Below are 18,454 nucleotides of genomic sequence, written 5' to 3'. Positions count from 1 at the left end.
ATCTACGGCAGTGGAAGCCTACTGACTGATATCGAGACAGAGGAGGGAGAGGATTTCCAATTACTCCTCTTAATTATCGTCTACTACAATGCACTCAATTAATCCACATCACCCTCTATTGCGAGGCGCAAAACCCTCACACACACAATTGATTAACTGAGAAGTCCTTTACTGAACAAAGTGTAGAAGAGAATAGCGTACTAGGGATAGGGGGGGGGGGGCAGAGAGAAGATTTGTTTTCTCCTCACTCCTCACATTCAGACACAACCGCCTGAGAGAGAGACAGAGAGAGAGAGGGAGGGAGGGAGGGAGGTAGATATATGCTAGATGCTTGTGGGGAGAAAAAAAGAAGAGAGAACAGTTATGATGATGGAAAGGGTGTGAGCCTTAGTTTAGAGTAGAAGAAATGATTAAAAAAAGAGAGAGAGAGAGAGAGAGAATAAAGACTCCTCCATCAGTGTGGACATCATCCATAACAAGCCTCACTGCAGGAGTCCCAGGTCTCCCTCTTCCTCTTTGATCCCCTCTGCTGCCTGTCTGACTTTCATCTGTCCATCCCTATCGCCTGTCCTCATGTTTTACCTTGAAATCCATGACCTCAGCACACACACACACACACACACACACACACACACACACACACACACACACACACACACACACACACACACACACACACACACACACACACACACACACACACACACACACACACACACACACACACACACACACAGACACAGACACAGAGAGCCCTTTGCCTTGAATCCCTCCAGTGAACACAGGCATGGATCAAAAGGGCATCAGACAGGTGAGATGAGGTGAGGCTGCACACCAGCTACACCTCATCTCACTCTCCAAAGGAGAGTTCCTGTTCCCTAACCGGCTACAGCACCCAGGGAGAGTTCCTGTTCCCTCATTAGCTACAGCACCAAAGGAGATCCTGTTCCCTCACCAGCTACAGCACCAAGGGAGAGTTCCTGTTCCCTCACCAGCTACAGCACCAAGGGAGAGTTCCTGTTCCCTCACCACCTACACAGCACCAAGGGAGAGTTCCTGTTCCCTCACCGGCTACAGCACCAAGGGAGAGTTCCTGTTCCCTCACCAGCTACAGCACCAAGGGAGAGTTCCTGTTCCCTCACCACCTACACAGCACCAAGGGAGAGTTCCTGTTCCCTCACCGGCTACAGTACCAAGGGAGAGTTCCTGTTCCCTCACCAGCTACAGCACCAAGGGAGAGTTCCTGTTCCCTCATTAGCTACAGCACCAAGGGAGAGTTCCTGTTCCCTCACCACCTACACAGCACCAAGGGAGAGTTCCTGTTCCCTCACCAGCTACAGCACCAAGGGAGAGTTCCTGTTCCCTCACCAGCTACAGCACCAAGGGAGAGTTCCTGTTCCCTCACCGGCTACAGCAACAAGGGACAGTTGCGAGGTGCAATATGGGCCGACAGTCCAGAATTTTTATTTTTTATTTTTTTTCCCCATATAATGGTCTGACCGGCTGGCCCACAAAAGTAGTTCATTAGCGGCCCTATTGACACTGGGCTGGCCCAATCACATCCCCTGGGCTGACCCATCACCAACCCCTTTTGATTTGGACCTGCCTACATAATGCATTAGGACGGTCAACAAACTTAGCGTGGCCCTTGGCCTTGACATGCTTGACACGCACACGCTAGTCTGCGGTCCATTGGCTGTCTTCTTTAGTAACTAGGGGCTCGTCCAATCATATCACCAAACACCTTCTACCTTTAGCTTGGTCGGTGCACAGAAACGCACGTTTCGTTAGAATCCTCCAGTCCAAAATGGAGAGAAAGCGAAAAGAGGGTGCGGAGAAACTGCAAGATAAGAAGAGGCTTGCTCTTCAAGCCAACAATGCCAAATGTGCCAAAATATCGGAAATGTTTGCCACGGCAGGGCCATCATCAGCTCCCGTGGATGACAGTGATGCTGGTGGCGACAGCCAACGTTAGTGCCACCTCATCAAGCGCGTTTCCTACAGGAGGATATAGACTCCCTTCTAGGAAAGGGAGCAATACAGTCTGTTCTTCAGTCGCTATTTTCTGGTTCCAAAAAAGGACGGAAAATATCGACCGATCTTAGACCTCCGTATTCTGAACAAAGCTTTAAAGTGTATGATGTATATTGTATTGTATTGAATTTAGATTAATTAAGACCACCACCTTAACACACAAACTCTTGTTGAACTCATAAAGTAGAAGGTTCAGAGACGTGCGGTGAGACAGCTGTCTTCTGTAGCTTCTGCGAGCCCATGAATCAATGTTTCGTTGGAATCATGATGTAACTTTGTTGTAGCGGGAATACAGCAATGCTATTTTCTAATTGGCAGGGCATATGATTCTAGACTTCGCTAAGCACTGAAGCGACTGAAACGGTGAATTTTGATCACATTCAGCGAAGTTAACAGTTAAAACGGGAGAAAAATAGGGCGTCTTTAGGCCGTCCTGCCTAAAAGTAGGGCGTCCCATTTCTTCTTATTATTTAGTAGACTATAGGGCAGACGCCTTGCTAGCTTAAAAGCCTGTAGACATTCGAGAGACCAAAAGGTGTGTTATCGAATTAAGTGGGCCGGTCTGGTTCAAAATGCCCGGGCCGATTTTTTTGTCCCAGTCCAGCCCTGCACACAAACACACACACACACACACACACACACACACACACACACACACACAGATGTCAAAATAATTCTGTATTTCAGGAATGACCATGGTTTAAGGGGCTCAGGGGTTCACCTAAGATATATCTCGAAAAATGTCTTACAGCTCACTGGTGATAAGACAGAGGTTCTATTTGATTCTGATTCGGAGGTTCTCTAACCTGAATAATGTAGGGTTTATATTTGATCAGTCCTTGACATTCAACCCCCATGTTTCTGTAAGAAGCTGACCAGATCTTGTTTTTTCTACCTAAGAATTATAATGAAACTGAGATCTGTAGTTTCAAACACAGAACTAGAGATGCTTGCACATGCCTTCATCTCATCTCGTGTAGACTACTGAAATGCAAAGTTCTACTCGCTAAAGTCTGCCCTTGATCGTCTGCAGGCAATTCAGAATGCTGCTTCAAGACCAATAGATGCTCAAACAAAGGCTCTCACATCTCTACGCTCATATCTCCTCACTGGCTCCCTGTTGTGTTGAGGATTCACTTTCAAATTCTCACTCTAAATTACAAAGCATTGCACAGCCGAGCTCCTGCATTATGTGGCTCATCTACTTCACCCTCACACGTCAGCTCGCTCTCTTGGGTCAAATAAGCTACATCTTCTGTCTGTCCCACACACTCACCTGAAGACCCCGTGGTGATGGAGCTTTCAAAGCCATAGCCCCTAAACTTTGGAATTCTCTGCCCATTCCAGGTTTGCTGATTCTGTAGACTGGGAGCTAAAGACAAGTCTGTTAAGACAGGTATTCACGTAACCAGTATGTGCCAAGTGTGCAGTTTATTTGTTATTGGGTATTGTTTATTTAGTTTGTGTACCTGCTCTTGTACAGCACTTTGTGATTCATGTCTGTGAAAAGCGCTATACAAATAGACGTTACTTACGTACTTTCTCTCTCCATCCCTCTCTTTCTCTCTATTTCTATCCCATCTCTCTTGGACTTTTCTTTCCTCAGTTTCCCCAGGTGATTGCTGGAGTTGGTGTCTCTGTAACTCTGTTGGCTGCTGCACTGATGGTTATTGTTGTGAGACGTAAGAGAACACCAGTGAAAGTTTCATCCTAACCAATTAGCAACATTATGGTGACCATACTATGATATCTATAGTCTGCCCATTAGCCTAGTTTTTAAATTTGGTTTACAGTAAACTTCAGATAATGTAGGAGATGCACACCACAGACCTGTAAGTACATTATCTGAAGTATAAGATTAAGATTATACTTATACTCAAGATTAGAGTTAGATTAAGATTGTATCTAAGATTTAAACATGACAGTGGTTATATTTATTTGTTATAAGAGATATACTGTACTACTGTAATATGGCACAAAGTTTCAAAACAGAACCGGTGCCACAGCTATCTAGTCAGTCCCACCACCAAACACCTCAGCTAACGTAAGCTAATGATATCCTGGCATTACACTCATCCACGTCATCTACATTTAGAACTGCTGTGTTAGTAGTCCTGGCATGTGAACATACACTCAATGCCAACCACACAACACAAACATTATCCAAGTAGTACAGTTTACAGAGAGGATAACTTTCATCTATAGCAATTGAGCCTAGTGCCTTGGTTCATGTTCCAATCCCCTGCCTTTTGATCAAGCAGCCAACAGAGTTGGCCTTCATCAACAATTACAGGGTGGGAATGTTACACCCCTTGGGCTACCTCATTTCATGCTTCATGTTTGGCATAATTTATGTATGACACTACCATTTCACCACTACAATAACCTGAACATATTTCCCTTGACACCCTTCCTTGATTGGCTGTAAACCCATTCGTTTAGCCATGGTCATCACGCATCCCCATCACGTTGAGCTAAGGAGATGCTCGCCGCGTGACTCAACAGTTCACAGCATCAGCGAGGCAGCTTTTTCTTGTTACAGCTTCATTATGTAACCGGATACAAAATGAACCAACCTAAATTCTGCAATCAAGGTTGCCTCTCTATTGACAGACCAGCCTGTCCTCGCTAGCATTTCCAGATGTCTCATACATTTCTAGCCGTCAGTCTGTTTACTGAGCCCCCCATGCTGCGTGTGGAGTCTGTTTGAGTTGGGTTTCGGTAAGCTGCTTAATACCTCCGCATTTGTTGACATTTGGCTGTTTATTCCGGGATGCTCTCTACCTGCACAAACACAAACAAGAGCTGTCAGTCAGAGTGATTCTTGTCTGCATGAATTATCCTCCATAGCTTATGCCCCTTCTCCGGTGATTACAACCGTTTGCATTCCATAGAGGTTTGTGAGTGAAGCAGAGAGAAGATAAAGCAGCTTTATTGAAGAGGGAGACAGTGTAGGGTGGTTTGAGACATGAGAGAGGGACTCCGGGGTGAGAAGAAGGGATGTTTTACTAGGGGGTTCCCGAGCGGGCTCCTCTTCTATCTGGTGGGATTAATGAGACATTTAAAAGAGATCCTAATTATTTTTCAATGCGGCGAGAGCGGAGTGGTCTTGTCTTCTTGTTCTCTTTCTCTCTCCATCTCTTTCCATCCCACATTCACCCCTCTTCTCTTCTCCCTTTCTCTTTCTCATCTATTTCTTTCTTTTCCTCTCTGAGTCTGGCTCTGTCTACTCCCTTCATTATCTACCCTGTCTAATCCGTAAGCAGTTCAGTCTAACCAACTTGTGTTCAACTGAATTCATCTCAATTCAATTCAACCAAAGAGCACCATAAGCGTAAAAACAAAGTGCAATGAGTGCAAGGGTGGTTGTATTGAGCAGAGGTGGTCCCTCTATCCCTGAGCAGACTGGTACCATTGCGTGCTGTACCTGCTAACTAAATCAGAAAACATTTCCCTGCTTAATTAAAACTTGGATATAGAATGCTCTTTGTATGCATGTTTTCCCACAGGAACCTAGTTGCACCATCGTTTTGGGCTGCATCAAACAAGTTCCTCTGATCCGAAAACATTTTAGGTCCATCTCAAACTTGCATTATGTAAAATATCTGCAGGTATCAATATGTCTATGATTAACTGATGACATGTCAATGAAAGTCTATGATCTTGTACATTTCAGATCTGGTACATTTAGTTTTTACTTGGCATTAGTATGTGTGCTTGTTCTAAATATGTAAGGAGTAATGTATAGTCCGGCGGTCATTATTTAAAATAAACCCTGACTCTTAGTGCAGTGCATTTCCTACTGGATATATGCAGTGTCTACTACACTACAAACAGATCACATGTTTAAGAACAGCTTGGTCAATGACTGAAACTGATCATAAGCAAATGAGCCACACAAATAACGCATGTCATAATAAAATGTGAAACACATTACAAATGCAATGCAATGGGAAATGTGTGAGATTGTGCCAGCCTGACCATGTTTCTATTTGTTAAACATGGAAAAAATAGGCTACTGCACAGCAGTGCTAGTTGTAATTTAAAAAATTAAGTGAAATTTTGAAAAATGAATGACAGTGGTGAACAAAGGGGCTCAACAAAAAACAAACAAGTAAAAAAATATAGCTCCCTGAAAACTTGGCTGATGTCTTGCGGGAACAGTGGAAAAACTAACAGGAACTCAGTAGTTATAGACTTGTTAATCTGGACTGTTGCAGTTCCTTTTAATCTATCTGAAAGACTAATTCTAATGGCTTACTTCTACTGGTTTCTATTTTGTATTCTACATATTTATTCTACTATTTTTCATTCAACATGTCATTCAGTCTCTTAGCCTCTATTCAATAAAATAACTGCTTATCAATCCAGAAATGTTCTGGAATCATCACTCAGACATTTAAATGCATTTCCATGAAGGGGACTAGAAGTGTACTTGTTCTAATGTATTGCTGAGCCACTGTTTTCTATTGTAAAGTAGATGTATGACTCCCCCTACTGGTGAAAATATTGAAGCTCAGGTTGCATTATGGTTTATGTCCAAAAGAGGGCAGCGGTTTTCTATATTGGCATTAAACCCTTTTGGGAACATTTGCACTTTACAGCAAAACTGGTCACTCCATATAAACAACCACCCCTCCACAGCCAAACACATTCACACAACCACACAAACTGAAACACACGTTCACTTAGACATACACACACACAAACAGACACACTAAAAAACACACACACAAATACACATTCGCTCAGACATACACACATTAGCAAATTATTTCTTGGTTGTGTACACACATGCACAACAGTTACACTATAATTTAATGGAAACCGTCTATCATTTCATCAGTTTGTGAAGTATTAACCACGATGCAAAATCAATACTTTACTGTACAATACTGTACAAAACTTTACTGTACAAGTAAAGTTTATTGGACAAGTAAAACATTTAAACGTACAAAGTGCATACATGGTGCATAGGAATATATTGTGGTGTGCTGGGGTGTTTCTCTGGGTGTTCGGTCTGCAGCTCTTTGCAGATGATGATGCCAAAGATAAACTGGTGCCCTGCTGCCAGAGTGAGAAAGAGAGCCTGGGCGCTTATGATGTTGATCTTAGCCTGTATGCCTGGCATGGCGATGACATCAAGAAGGAAGAGCTTTTGCTCTGATCATTCTTTCGGGGGCTGCAGCCAGAGTGATTCCAGGAGCACACTGGCCAAGGCAGAGTTAGGGGAGCAACTCCTGCCGGGTCCAACAACTCCCTGGCCCATTCCATAACACTGCCTGGAACAAGTGAGCTAAGACCGCAGGGCTTGAGGGCAAACACGCTCCACATAACCACAGTCATGGGAGACTGCAGACAGATTCACCGCACCTCACCGCACCACACAGGTTCAGGGAAAGAAGTTGCTGCAGATGACGGTTGCTGGCAAAAAGGGTCACCACTAATTCTGGCTATCCAACATCCACGACCCCTGCATTGTTGGGCTGGATCTGCTGGCCAGGTGGGGGACCATGGTGGATGTGTTCGGAAACAGGCTATTTCTGAGCACTAAAGCCATGGCACTCCACACTGCTGGCAAAGAGAGGCTGTCAGCCAAGAGACTCCCTGCAACACATCTGCCAGTCCAGGGGAACCTCTGCATCAGCGCTGCTGCCGCCGTTGAAGCTGCCGCCGTTGAAGCTGCCGCCGTTGAAGCTGCCGCAAGCTGAGAGCAAGCCTCAGAATTGCTGCCACCGCCGCCATCATCACCAGCCAAAGGGAACTGCTGCACTGCTACCAGCGCATGGGTCCTCTGCATCAACACCACCAGCGCAGGGGTCCTCTGCATCAACACCACCAGCGCAGGGGTCCTCTGCATCAACACCACCAGCGCAGGGGTCCTCTGCATCAACACCACCAGCGCAGGGGTCCTCTGCATCAACACCACCAGCGCAGGGGTCCTCTGCATCAACACCACCAGCGCAGGGGTCCTCTGCATCAACACCACCAGCGCAGGGGTCCTCTGCATCAACACCACCAGCGCAGGGGTCCTCATCATTGCCGACGCTATCCAAGGGGTATCCTCCACATTGCCCCCGCCGCCGTCAGCAACCAGAGGGGTAGCAACCAGCGATAGGGGATGCTTCTGCACCATCACTGCCTCTCCGACCTCTGAGCCCAGGACTGACTCAGACACAGCGTCAGCATTCCCCCAGACTTTGTGTTGGGTGCACGGGTTTCATGGGACAGTCAACCACTGGGGGGCGGGGGAGGTGTGAGGCATGCTGGGGGTTTACCAGGATGCTTTGGGCGATAGACTGCATTCAGCCAGAGTGTCTGTTAATCTGACGTACTCCTAGTAATGTGAGTCATGTCTCTTCTGTCTGGTGTTATCATGTATTGCTGTTTGATACCTGTGTATTAGCTCCTGTTAGTAAGTGTACTCATCACCATCACTGTCTTTCTTATGTCGAAGTAAGACCTGCCTTCTTTTTCTCACAGTGTGGTATCAGTGATGCCTGTCTCTCTGGGGGTCACAATAAGAAGCCTACGGCTAGAAAAAAGGGAACAAGGCGCTGCACCGGCGCTCTAGTATTTAATTTGTAGTCAACAGAACAATAATATATGTAATTATTCTAGTGACATACAAATGATGAGCTAGATATGACTCATGAAGCCCATCGACAACAGTCTCCCAACATAAATAAGACCCAGAACTCCACCACCTCACTGACAACTCTAGCTTCTCCACACTCATCAAACACCACAAAGATTCAGCTCCACTGATGTGGATGGTATGAGTTTGACTGGTGGTGATAGCATGAGTGTGATTGGTGGTGATAGCATGAGTGTGACTGGTGGTGATCGCATGAGTGTGAATGGAGATGGAGGGCCAGAAGGCCTAAGGTGTCCCACAGACAGGAGTGCTGAGTCAGGACCCAGGGTCTGTTGGAGAGGACTGACTTGGGTCATGGCGGGAAATGGGAGCTGGTGGGGGATAAAAATAAAACACCAGAGGCAGGAGATTACGTCAGAAAGAGAGGAGAGCTGAGTTAAAAATTTAAAGTGGTGAGGCACACTGTCAGTTTCGATCTGTTTCTATTCAGAGAGGGAGGGAGAAAGGGAGCGAGAGGAAGGGAAATAGAAAGAGAGAAGAACAGAGAGAGAGAGAGACAGAGAGAGAGAAATTAAAGTAGAGTAAAGGAGTAAGGAATAAGAGAAAGAGAGATCAACAAGAGAGAAAGAGAGAGAGAGAGAGAGAAAGAGGAATGTGGGTCATGGAGGCAGAAATTAAGAAGAACATTTGAGAATATAAGAGTGAATTGGGCTGTAAGGATGCATGAATGTATGATTTGCAGGGTGTGCACCGGACGGGTAGAGATTGGCTTAACATAGACGCACAACCCCAAGTCACAGATCCATGTCTGGAGAAACTGAACTGAAACTGCCAGAGTTCTGGCCTACATGCCATACAATGTTAAGGTTGAATGTGATGGTTTTCTCCAATAGGCATTTCATATTCAACTATACTTCTGCAACCAGTCTGCTGATTCTAGTCAGTCAGTCTCGCTTTCTACAAATGGGGATTTTACCCGTGAAGAGATTCAAGCTACTGTTTGTACATTTGAATATTTCTTTTGCTAGCAGTCTGGCTGCTGCAAAAACTTTTCTTCCAGACAGAGAACTACTTTTGAGAGTGTGACCCAGTGAAACAAGCAGGCAGATTCACACCCTCACTGCCCTCAGTGTATGATCCCTTTCTCCCTACAGTGCTGACTTGGCAGGAAATGTGGGTTTGTGAAGTGCATGTGTGCGTGAGTGCTTGCTTGCACGCATGTGTGAAGAGCATGTGTGTATGTTTATGCATCAACAACACCGCCCACCTTCTACCCCCTCACCCCCCATTGCACAGGACTCAAACAGGGGAGAAGGCGAGACCAGTGCACTGAAAAGGAATCTGTAACTCCTCTTCCTCCTTCTCATGCCAACAAGTTAGGCTCTCACTGTCATATGCACTCACCTTCTCTCTATCCCTACTCTCTACTTCAGTCACATTTTTGTTTTCTGCCAAGAGAAATGTAGCGGGGTTTTTTTCATTCACATGACACTGTCTGTATGCATACTAAACACATAGCATGGCAATCCTCATACCCCAATTAAAGAACACCTCACAGTGTTATAACATGAGTTCCTGAGAAGGATGAAAAAAGTTGAATGTACGAATGGTATGTGATGTACAATCGAGAACAGAGGAATTCTCTCTGAACAGTAAAGCAGAGGACCGACACGCATGTAAACACATGCATACGCACACACAACACAAACTCACACACAAGCATACACACATAGAAAAGTACACCTATATGCTCCGTTACACACATTTACAGTATTCTGCAGAGGTAGATATATGGTTCAAAAACACTTTGTTGAGGACATCTCATAAAAAATGCTTTAAAATAACACTTTAATGAGTTCATGTAAAGGTCACAACAACACCGTAAAGAGCTACAAATATGTATATGGATGTCAGAATGCTGAGCGCTTTCTCACCCCGATCTCTATGGTTTTTTGTTCTTTATTACTTTCTTTCTTTGAAATTGAAATTGGATTCTGTACACTATAGAGTAGTAAAAAATGCCATGAGGCTCTGGAGAATGCAGCAGCAGGCCCTGAAGCTGATACACACACACACACACACACACATGCACACGCACGCGCACACACACACACACACACACACACACACACACACACACACTCGCACACACACACACGTGTGCAGACACTGACATACATTCAAGCATACACATGCCAGCGAAAACACAGATATATACTTGTCTCCTCCCAACAGCATGCATATAAAGTGCAACATAGCCATAAACATAACCAAGTAGTGACATGCACAGCAACAATTTACTTTGTTTTGCATGAAAAGAAGGAGGTGGTAGATGTGTGGAGGAGTAAGGCAACCGCATAATGAGGTTCAGTGCAAGACATGTCTAATGTTACATTTACATAAGATCTTACTGGAAGAAAATCTGGCACTCGCACATTTATGTAATGCTAAGACAAAAGAAGAATAAAAAAAAAGAAGTGTAAATCCAATCACGCCAAGGCGAGAGGGTGACAAACCAATAAAAGACAGAAGAAATCAAAGGGTGAGAGAGCAAGAGAGAGAGAAAGAGAGAGAGGGAAAGAGTTAATCCCTTTTTTGTCAGTCCTTTCTATTGTCAAACTGTGTGGAGCTGCCAAGCGTGCTGTTTGCGGAATAGATGACTTGTTGAAAAAGCAACGCAGGCTTATGGAGCCCCTGGGCGGTTTAGCCCAAATGATGTTCCACTTTATTTGTGTGGTGCTAACAAAAAAATGCTTCGCTGGGCTTTTAGCACATAGCTGCGATGCGTGGCAGCTTTTGAAATGCACTGTTAGCCTTTCGGGGTAATGGCAGCAGTCCAAGTGCTTAAACCCTGAGGGTGGCAATCATTTTATGGTGGTCTTGAATATTACGGCTGGCCCACTTTTCTGCGTCACGAAACAGCATCATGAGAAACTTAATAGCAATTTAAATACTTGATCACATCACACTATAAAAGCCCTGAACTACAGCACTATGAAGGCTTGAAAGGCCTTATCTAAGTCCTGGCCAGAGCAAAAATATTCACACGGGTGCCAAACCATTATGGAAACTATCAATGTTTATAGCCGCTAGGGTTAGGGCTCCTGGATAATTACTGTGAAGACAGTGATCTTCAGTCGTTTCGTTTAGTACTGCTCTGCTCAGCTCATTTCGCACCTTGCATCAGAACTACTGGTACAGTTCCAAATTAACTGAGGAGTTCAGACCACCATCTGTAAAGCCTGTGTTAAATAGGGAAGAGTGGACAAAGGAACATAATGCTGTTTTGTCTCCTCAGCATCATTTAACAAGTTCAGTTTGACTGACTTACTGTTTGACTTCATTACATCCGAAGAGCTGTGTTGGAAATCCCTTTTTGTCGCATGAAACCACTTAACCTGCTACTTTTTGGAACAGTTGTATCCGACCCAACACATTCATCCAGGAGCTTAGCAGTTCCACCCCACCTTATTCACTGGTGCAATGCCACAACTACTCTAGTTTAATAATAGAAGCATGTCAGTGGGAGAGAGCTGTCCTCCCACAGCTCTGCATAACCATGACCTGGTTTGGAGGGTTTCATTACAGGGACACGAACTTCGGCTTGTCAGGAGCTGCCAGCCTTTGAAGGAAATTCCATTTTTGTTGCAATGTTACCACTAACTTACTTTTTTGAACAGTTGTACCTGACCTGATATAGCAATACAGGAACAAGACAGTTCGGCCGCTACATAATACACCAGTAGAGTGCCACGATTAATCTAGTCTAATAATCCATCACTACCCACACGGCTCTGTACCATCCAGACTCAGAGTGCGCCCCGGGGGTGCGGAGTGCCTGCAGTAAGCCTGGAAGCGGTGAGGATTTGGGCGTTTGAAGCTCAGAGGGAAGAAGGCTGTGGCAGAGCCAGAGCCAGGGCAGTGGGCCGGGAGGACAAAAGGAGTGGGCAGGTTGCTGTCAGAGGATCTAGCATTGCGTCGGAGCCATTGGAATGGAGCATTTGGTTCCAGTGGCAGAAGCCTCAGTGGTGGTGCATTCAATGTAGAGTTGCCATTCAAAAGCCACCGATTCAACTCAGAGCGTGCCCTCAGACGCGGGCCAAAAGCCTGGGAGGCAGAATTGGGCATGTGGGTTGTTCTTTCTTTCTTTTTTTCTCCCTCTGGCGCCAGAAGAGGGCAAAAGGGATGACAGGAAGATTATATTCAATGTGAGTTCTAGAGCAGTTAATAGTTTGGCACTTTATCACTATTAGACCAAAAGAGCAAAGGAGTTATATAAGAGGAGCTTCCACCGATAGCATATCTGCAATGTAGCAATGATAGTATGCTCTTTCTCTCTCGCTTTCTCATTCCATCTCTCTCAGCTTCACTCTAGTTCTCTCATTCTCTCTCTCTCTCTCTCTCACAAACACACACACACAGACACACACAGACACACACACACACACACACCCACACATACCCACACAGAGAGAGAGAGAGAGAGAGAGAGAGAGAGAGAGAGAGAGAAATGAATGAATAGAGATGAATACACCTGAAGGTACCCTGAAGTGCTGACTTAAAGAACCATGGGAGTAGTATAACATCATGAGGTGCTGATACTGCAGTAGTGCTAATGCACTCAGACATGCTTACACACACACACACACACACACACACACACACACACACACACATGCGCATTAGCGTGCTAGAGAGAGAAGGGCAAACTTGTGCTTACTAATATAACAGACATACGTAACTCACACATCCATACATACAGTACATCCATACATACATCCATACATACCTACATCCATACCTGCATCCATACATCCATCCATCCATCCATCCATCCATCCATCCATCCATCCATACATACATACATACATACATACATACATACATACATACATACATACATACATACATACATACAGCATGACAGCATGAACACACTGTTCCCTGATCAGAAGTAAATAGCAGTTCACAATGCATCTGCTCTAAAATTTCTAAGCTATGAGATGGCTTGGTAAACATGCTGGCATGGATTATCCCTGGCAAAGTCTGCAGTTGCCCTAGACGATCTGTGTGAATGCTGATAAATTATGGTGTTCATTTTTGTCATTTCAAAAGCAATTTGAAGTAATGGGATTTAAATGCCAGTGTCATCTGTCATTTATGTTCTAACTAACTGCTACACAGAGTCTTAAGTTAACCACAACAACAACAACAACAACAACAACAACAACAACAACAGGAAACCTTTGTAAACCAAAACAAGCTGATAACAGCAGTTTTAAATGTTGTGTCAAAGAAACGAAAAAAGAAAGGTTATACGACCCATCCCTTATGTCAGAGCCTCACCAACAACAATGTATACAAATATATAATACCCCTGAATGAATCGTTTCCCCACTTGTATTGGTAGAGTGTTTTAAGCACAACCCCCCAGCCACCAGACCCTATCCACCATCACCACCACCATCACAGATGAAGGGAGATTGATTGAGTGCATTTTTTCTTTAAATGTCAAGTGCTTTTTCATTTTGCTCTAGAGGGCAAGGCTGTCGGCAGGAGAAAACAGAATGGAAAAGTGTCTCTGTCAGTCTAGACACCAGCACACACGCATGGTTAACACTGGAAATTTGCTCTCCTAACATCTATGTATTTTGAAAACATACAGTTTTGTCCTGCCTTTAAAAAAAACATTTAGGCTGTAAGAAGTAAGTTCTTAAGTGATCACAGACATACCCAGTCTGCAGAACCATTAACAGAACTCAGCAGCATTCTTCACTGTTCATGTCATGGCAGTAGGAGTTTTGTGGTAATAGACAACGGCTGAGAAAGATATGGATTATAGAGAATAAGAACATTTAATTTAATGTTAGAGCTGAGAGTAAAAATATAATTTAGAAACATCAGACAAAGATTTACCCAAGCACTCTCCATACCTCCATCACTCTAACCCACACAGTACTCATATGTCAATTAGCTTTTTCAGCCTTTAGAGATTTCCTAGCATTGCCTGACTGGGCAGTTGCTCATGTGGTTGTAAAACCTATCAATAGTGCATAAGAGACCATAGTAGGCAAGTACTGGTCTGCTCAAAATATGACAAGAAAACATACTGTGACACTGTACGCCAATTCCTCATGAATCACACACGAGGCCAACTGTAATAGGAACAGAGGGCAGAAAACAACACCATACCACCATACAAAGTTACCTCTCCTGCAGCAACACCCTTGCACCATACAAACCTACCGCTACTGCAGCCTCCATTATCCAGTGCTTTCACAACATTTCCATTAGACTTTATCACTGAACACAAGACAAAAGAAACCTACCCAAGAAAACAACTTCAGTAGCTATTTTCTATGGACTGGGGTCAGTATCAAAACACATTCATACATACACATACACAGACACAGACGCACACATGTAGACCTTACATGATCGTGTACATGCAGCTCAGAATCCTGGGTCTATGCAAGACTTCAGGGTATTCCGGCCCATTACACAAGCCACTCCAAATGGATCTCTGGTCAGAACTAATGTAGCGAAACATTCACACACCCAATGGGTAATGAAGCAGTGCGGTGCAGCAAAGGCGAAATAAGGTCTCTGAGAAAATGTCACCAATACCTACATTCCCCATAGCAACATCCTGTTTTTTTTTTTTACACCTACTGTGGCAGCTAAAACATCATGCCTTGACAGTGTCATTAAGTCATCTGGATTAGTTTGCCCACCAAGGAGGGATTAACAGGTCACATGAGTCAAGACAATATGAAGATTTGTAATTAAAGTAAACATTAAAAGTTATACACAGCTTTAGGGATGTATACTTAACACGGATCACACTGAATAATAAGTAATTTCTCTGGCTGTCTTCATAAACAATAACACCACCTTTAAGCTCCACCATAACCACACCAGACTCTCACACTCACACACACTCTCTCTCACACACACACACACACACACACACACACACACACACACACACACACACACACCCCACCCCCAGGTCGCGTCGGCATGGTGACACGCCATGCAGTGCTTTTCTGCTGATGCTGCGAGAGCAGCCCAGTGTCTGTGTGATGAAGCAAGATAAAAGGGGGGGGGGGGGGGGGGGGGTAAAAGTCAGTGAGAGGGGGAGAGGGGTAGAGACAAGCTTGGAGGATAAGTGCAGCTAAAAGAATAAAACTGGTAGGACTGCGGGTGCACAAAAATCAAAACGAGGCAAGGCAGTGCAGTATACATCCAGTATTTAAAAACAGAACAAAAAATGTGAATGCAAATTAACTTAGTAAATATGGAATAGGTCTAACACATGCAGATAAACTGCATACATGTTAATCACAATAAATATTGAATAGTGAATGGTCAGTGAATTTATTGGATAAAGAAGGCACCAGTGTACTTTGATTTGTGCTGTCCAGATGATTAGTCCTTTTCCACCTTTGGGCAAATAGACAGATGGATGAGGTTAAATGAGTTGAGTCATTCCCAGAAAGGTCCCTACTAACTAAGCTTGGGGGTTTGCTATTGCATCCTGTGAAAATGTGACGAGTGTGTAAGGCACTCAGACTCGCTCAGAGCACATTAGCTGAGACCAGGGAAGCTGCTGTGTCACCACCACTGTTGCATAGTGTCAGTGGGTGCTGGGTGCAGTCTGACTAGCGGCACTGTCTTTTAAAGTAAGATTTGTGAAATTTGTAATTTGTCACTACTTTCACAGCATCCTGAGACCTAAAGACCAAAGCTTGAGACACAGGTGAGACACTGATGAGACACAGGTGAGACACTGATGAGACACTGGTGAAAAATGGAAGCCGCTGTCGCCTACCTTTGCTGAGCGTCCCAAAGACGAGTCTCCGAAGAGACTGCATGAACTTGAGCACCCCCTGTCGACAGCGGCTGGTACAGCCTGCCATCCTGACTGAGGGACAGTGTCTCAGGCAGTGGCGAAAAGCGAAACCCTTTTTAACAGGAAACGCAGGTGTAAACAAGATGCAGATTCTTGTTGCAAGTCCTTGTTGCGTTGAGTTGTCCCTTCAGAGAGATACTGTTAGAGTCTAAATTAGTTCTGAAACCTGAGCAATTATTGATGACTTCTACCGCAGAAAAGGAGAGAGAAGAACAATTCTGGCGAAGGAGGGATGTAACGTCTTGGTAAAAAGGGTAATCATTTTCTGAGAGCTGTGAAACGGCTTCCCTTTGACCTGGGTTTACTTTAATTACTTGACCGTACTTGATCATACTCATAAGTACATACTCACATATTTCATTCATGCAAGATCATACACATACATGGGCACACACTCTCTCTCAGCTCACACATATACACACACACACACATACACACTCACACACTTGTGCAGAGCTCTAAGTCCGTATTGCCTCTTTTCCTTCTTCAAACTGGCCAAGCTCACAGCCTCTCTATTCCACACAGCAAAACAATGTTCCCAGCAATGGCCTCAAACTTCTAAAAGGAAAAGTTGGTTTGCGCAGACGGGTGCGAGGTGAGATGAATTATTGAGGCAAAAGGTAAAGACCGCCAGTGCCGCATGGTTCTCTGAGCACTACTCCGTGAAAGTTCTCTGTATCCACTGAGATTGCAAGTGTTTGCTCTCCCCCCTCTGCTCTCCTCTTCATCCTTTTTTTTCTCGCCCCTTCTCTCTGTCTCCTCTCCTTCCCTCTCTTCTCCTCAGGGTGTTGTTGTCCTAATGGCCTCTTAACCGTGAAGGCTGCAGAGTGGGGGTGGACTACTCCACTGCTGCTGCTGCTGCTGCTGCTGCTGCTGTGTGTGTGGGGCTCTCTGCTCTTCTGCCTTCTGCCTTCCTTCTCCTGTTCGGCTGGATCCAGATACCTGCAGTACTCAGACCCAGACTCCAGCAGACTCTCTTTCTCTCTCTTTCTCAATCATGCAGATGTGCACTCCCCCCTCTCTCTCTCTCTCTCTCTCTCTCTCTCTCTTGCGCTCTGCCCTTCGTCTGCTCGTCTCTCTCCTGCTCTCTCATAGCTGAGCTCTAGAATGCCGCTCTGTTGCTCTCTCCACCTCCCCCCTCTCTTTCTCTTTCTTTGTCTCTCTCGCTCTCCCATTCCTCAATACTTGCTTCTGTTACTGCATCCTTTAACAGTGCATGAAACCACACCAGACCGATGAGTGTCCTTTAAACACAGAGACAGCTGTCAACATGAGTCATGTCAATCACCCACAGAGGTGTCTGATGGTGGCTAGTAAGAGGACAACAGCTGGTGTTGTGAAGTTAAAGAGCCAATGATGGCACTGCCATAGTCTGACTGTATTTCGTTGTTCTATTAACTTCTCTATGGGTTCAGAGCTCTTTATTCTTTATGCTGTGCCTGAATCTTTTCAGCAGACAGAAACGAAAGCTCAACATATTAACACAGCATGTAAGACAAATGGAATTGAATTCAAAGAATACCCTAATGCATGACTATACATTCAAATGTCATCCATTCCTAGCAGTCTGTGAGTTATTCAGTCAGTTATGGCTGAAGGTTGGGGGCTGATCAGAAACTCCATTAACTAAGATGTTTCTCACAAAAACCACATGCCTAAACCACTGATACTTCTGATCAAAGTGGATTTGTGATGTATTTCTGTTTTGTGTGGGTGGATAAAGACCTTGCAATAGAAGAGGAGGAAATGAAATGGTACATGGTATTATTAGGATATTTTGAGCCTATTAAGATATTTTTGTGTTTTACATAACTGCTTATTTTTGGTGGAAATCTTTCAACAACCACTGTAATCAAGAACTGTTCATGGTATTCCATTATTTCAGTGAATTTTCAGACCCAGAATAG

General features: G+C 44.5%; 1 protein-coding gene across 1 annotated transcript in view; it reads right to left on the bottom strand.

Annotated features, from left to right (window-relative positions):
* The window catches only part of kcnip1b (Kv channel interacting protein 1 b), a gene marked incomplete at its 5' end in the record, with an annotated part of 35,783 nt that extends 19,229 nt beyond the window's left edge, over positions 1-16,554 (bottom strand). Inside the window, one exon of the mRNA XM_080860652.1 lies at positions 16,467-16,554. Within this exon, the coding sequence (XP_080716778.1) occupies positions 16,467-16,554 (88 nt within the window). The remainder of the gene's footprint in view (positions 1-16,466) is intronic.
* Positions 16,555-18,454: the final 1,900 nt, after the last annotated feature.

Source organism: Sprattus sprattus (assembly GCF_963457725.1).
Source record: "Sprattus sprattus genome assembly, chromosome: 1".
Taxonomy (NCBI): Eukaryota; Metazoa; Chordata; class Actinopteri; order Clupeiformes; family Clupeidae; genus Sprattus; species Sprattus sprattus.
Note: the sequence above shows the minus strand (reverse complement) of the source record. Positions and strands in the feature narration are given on the sequence as shown.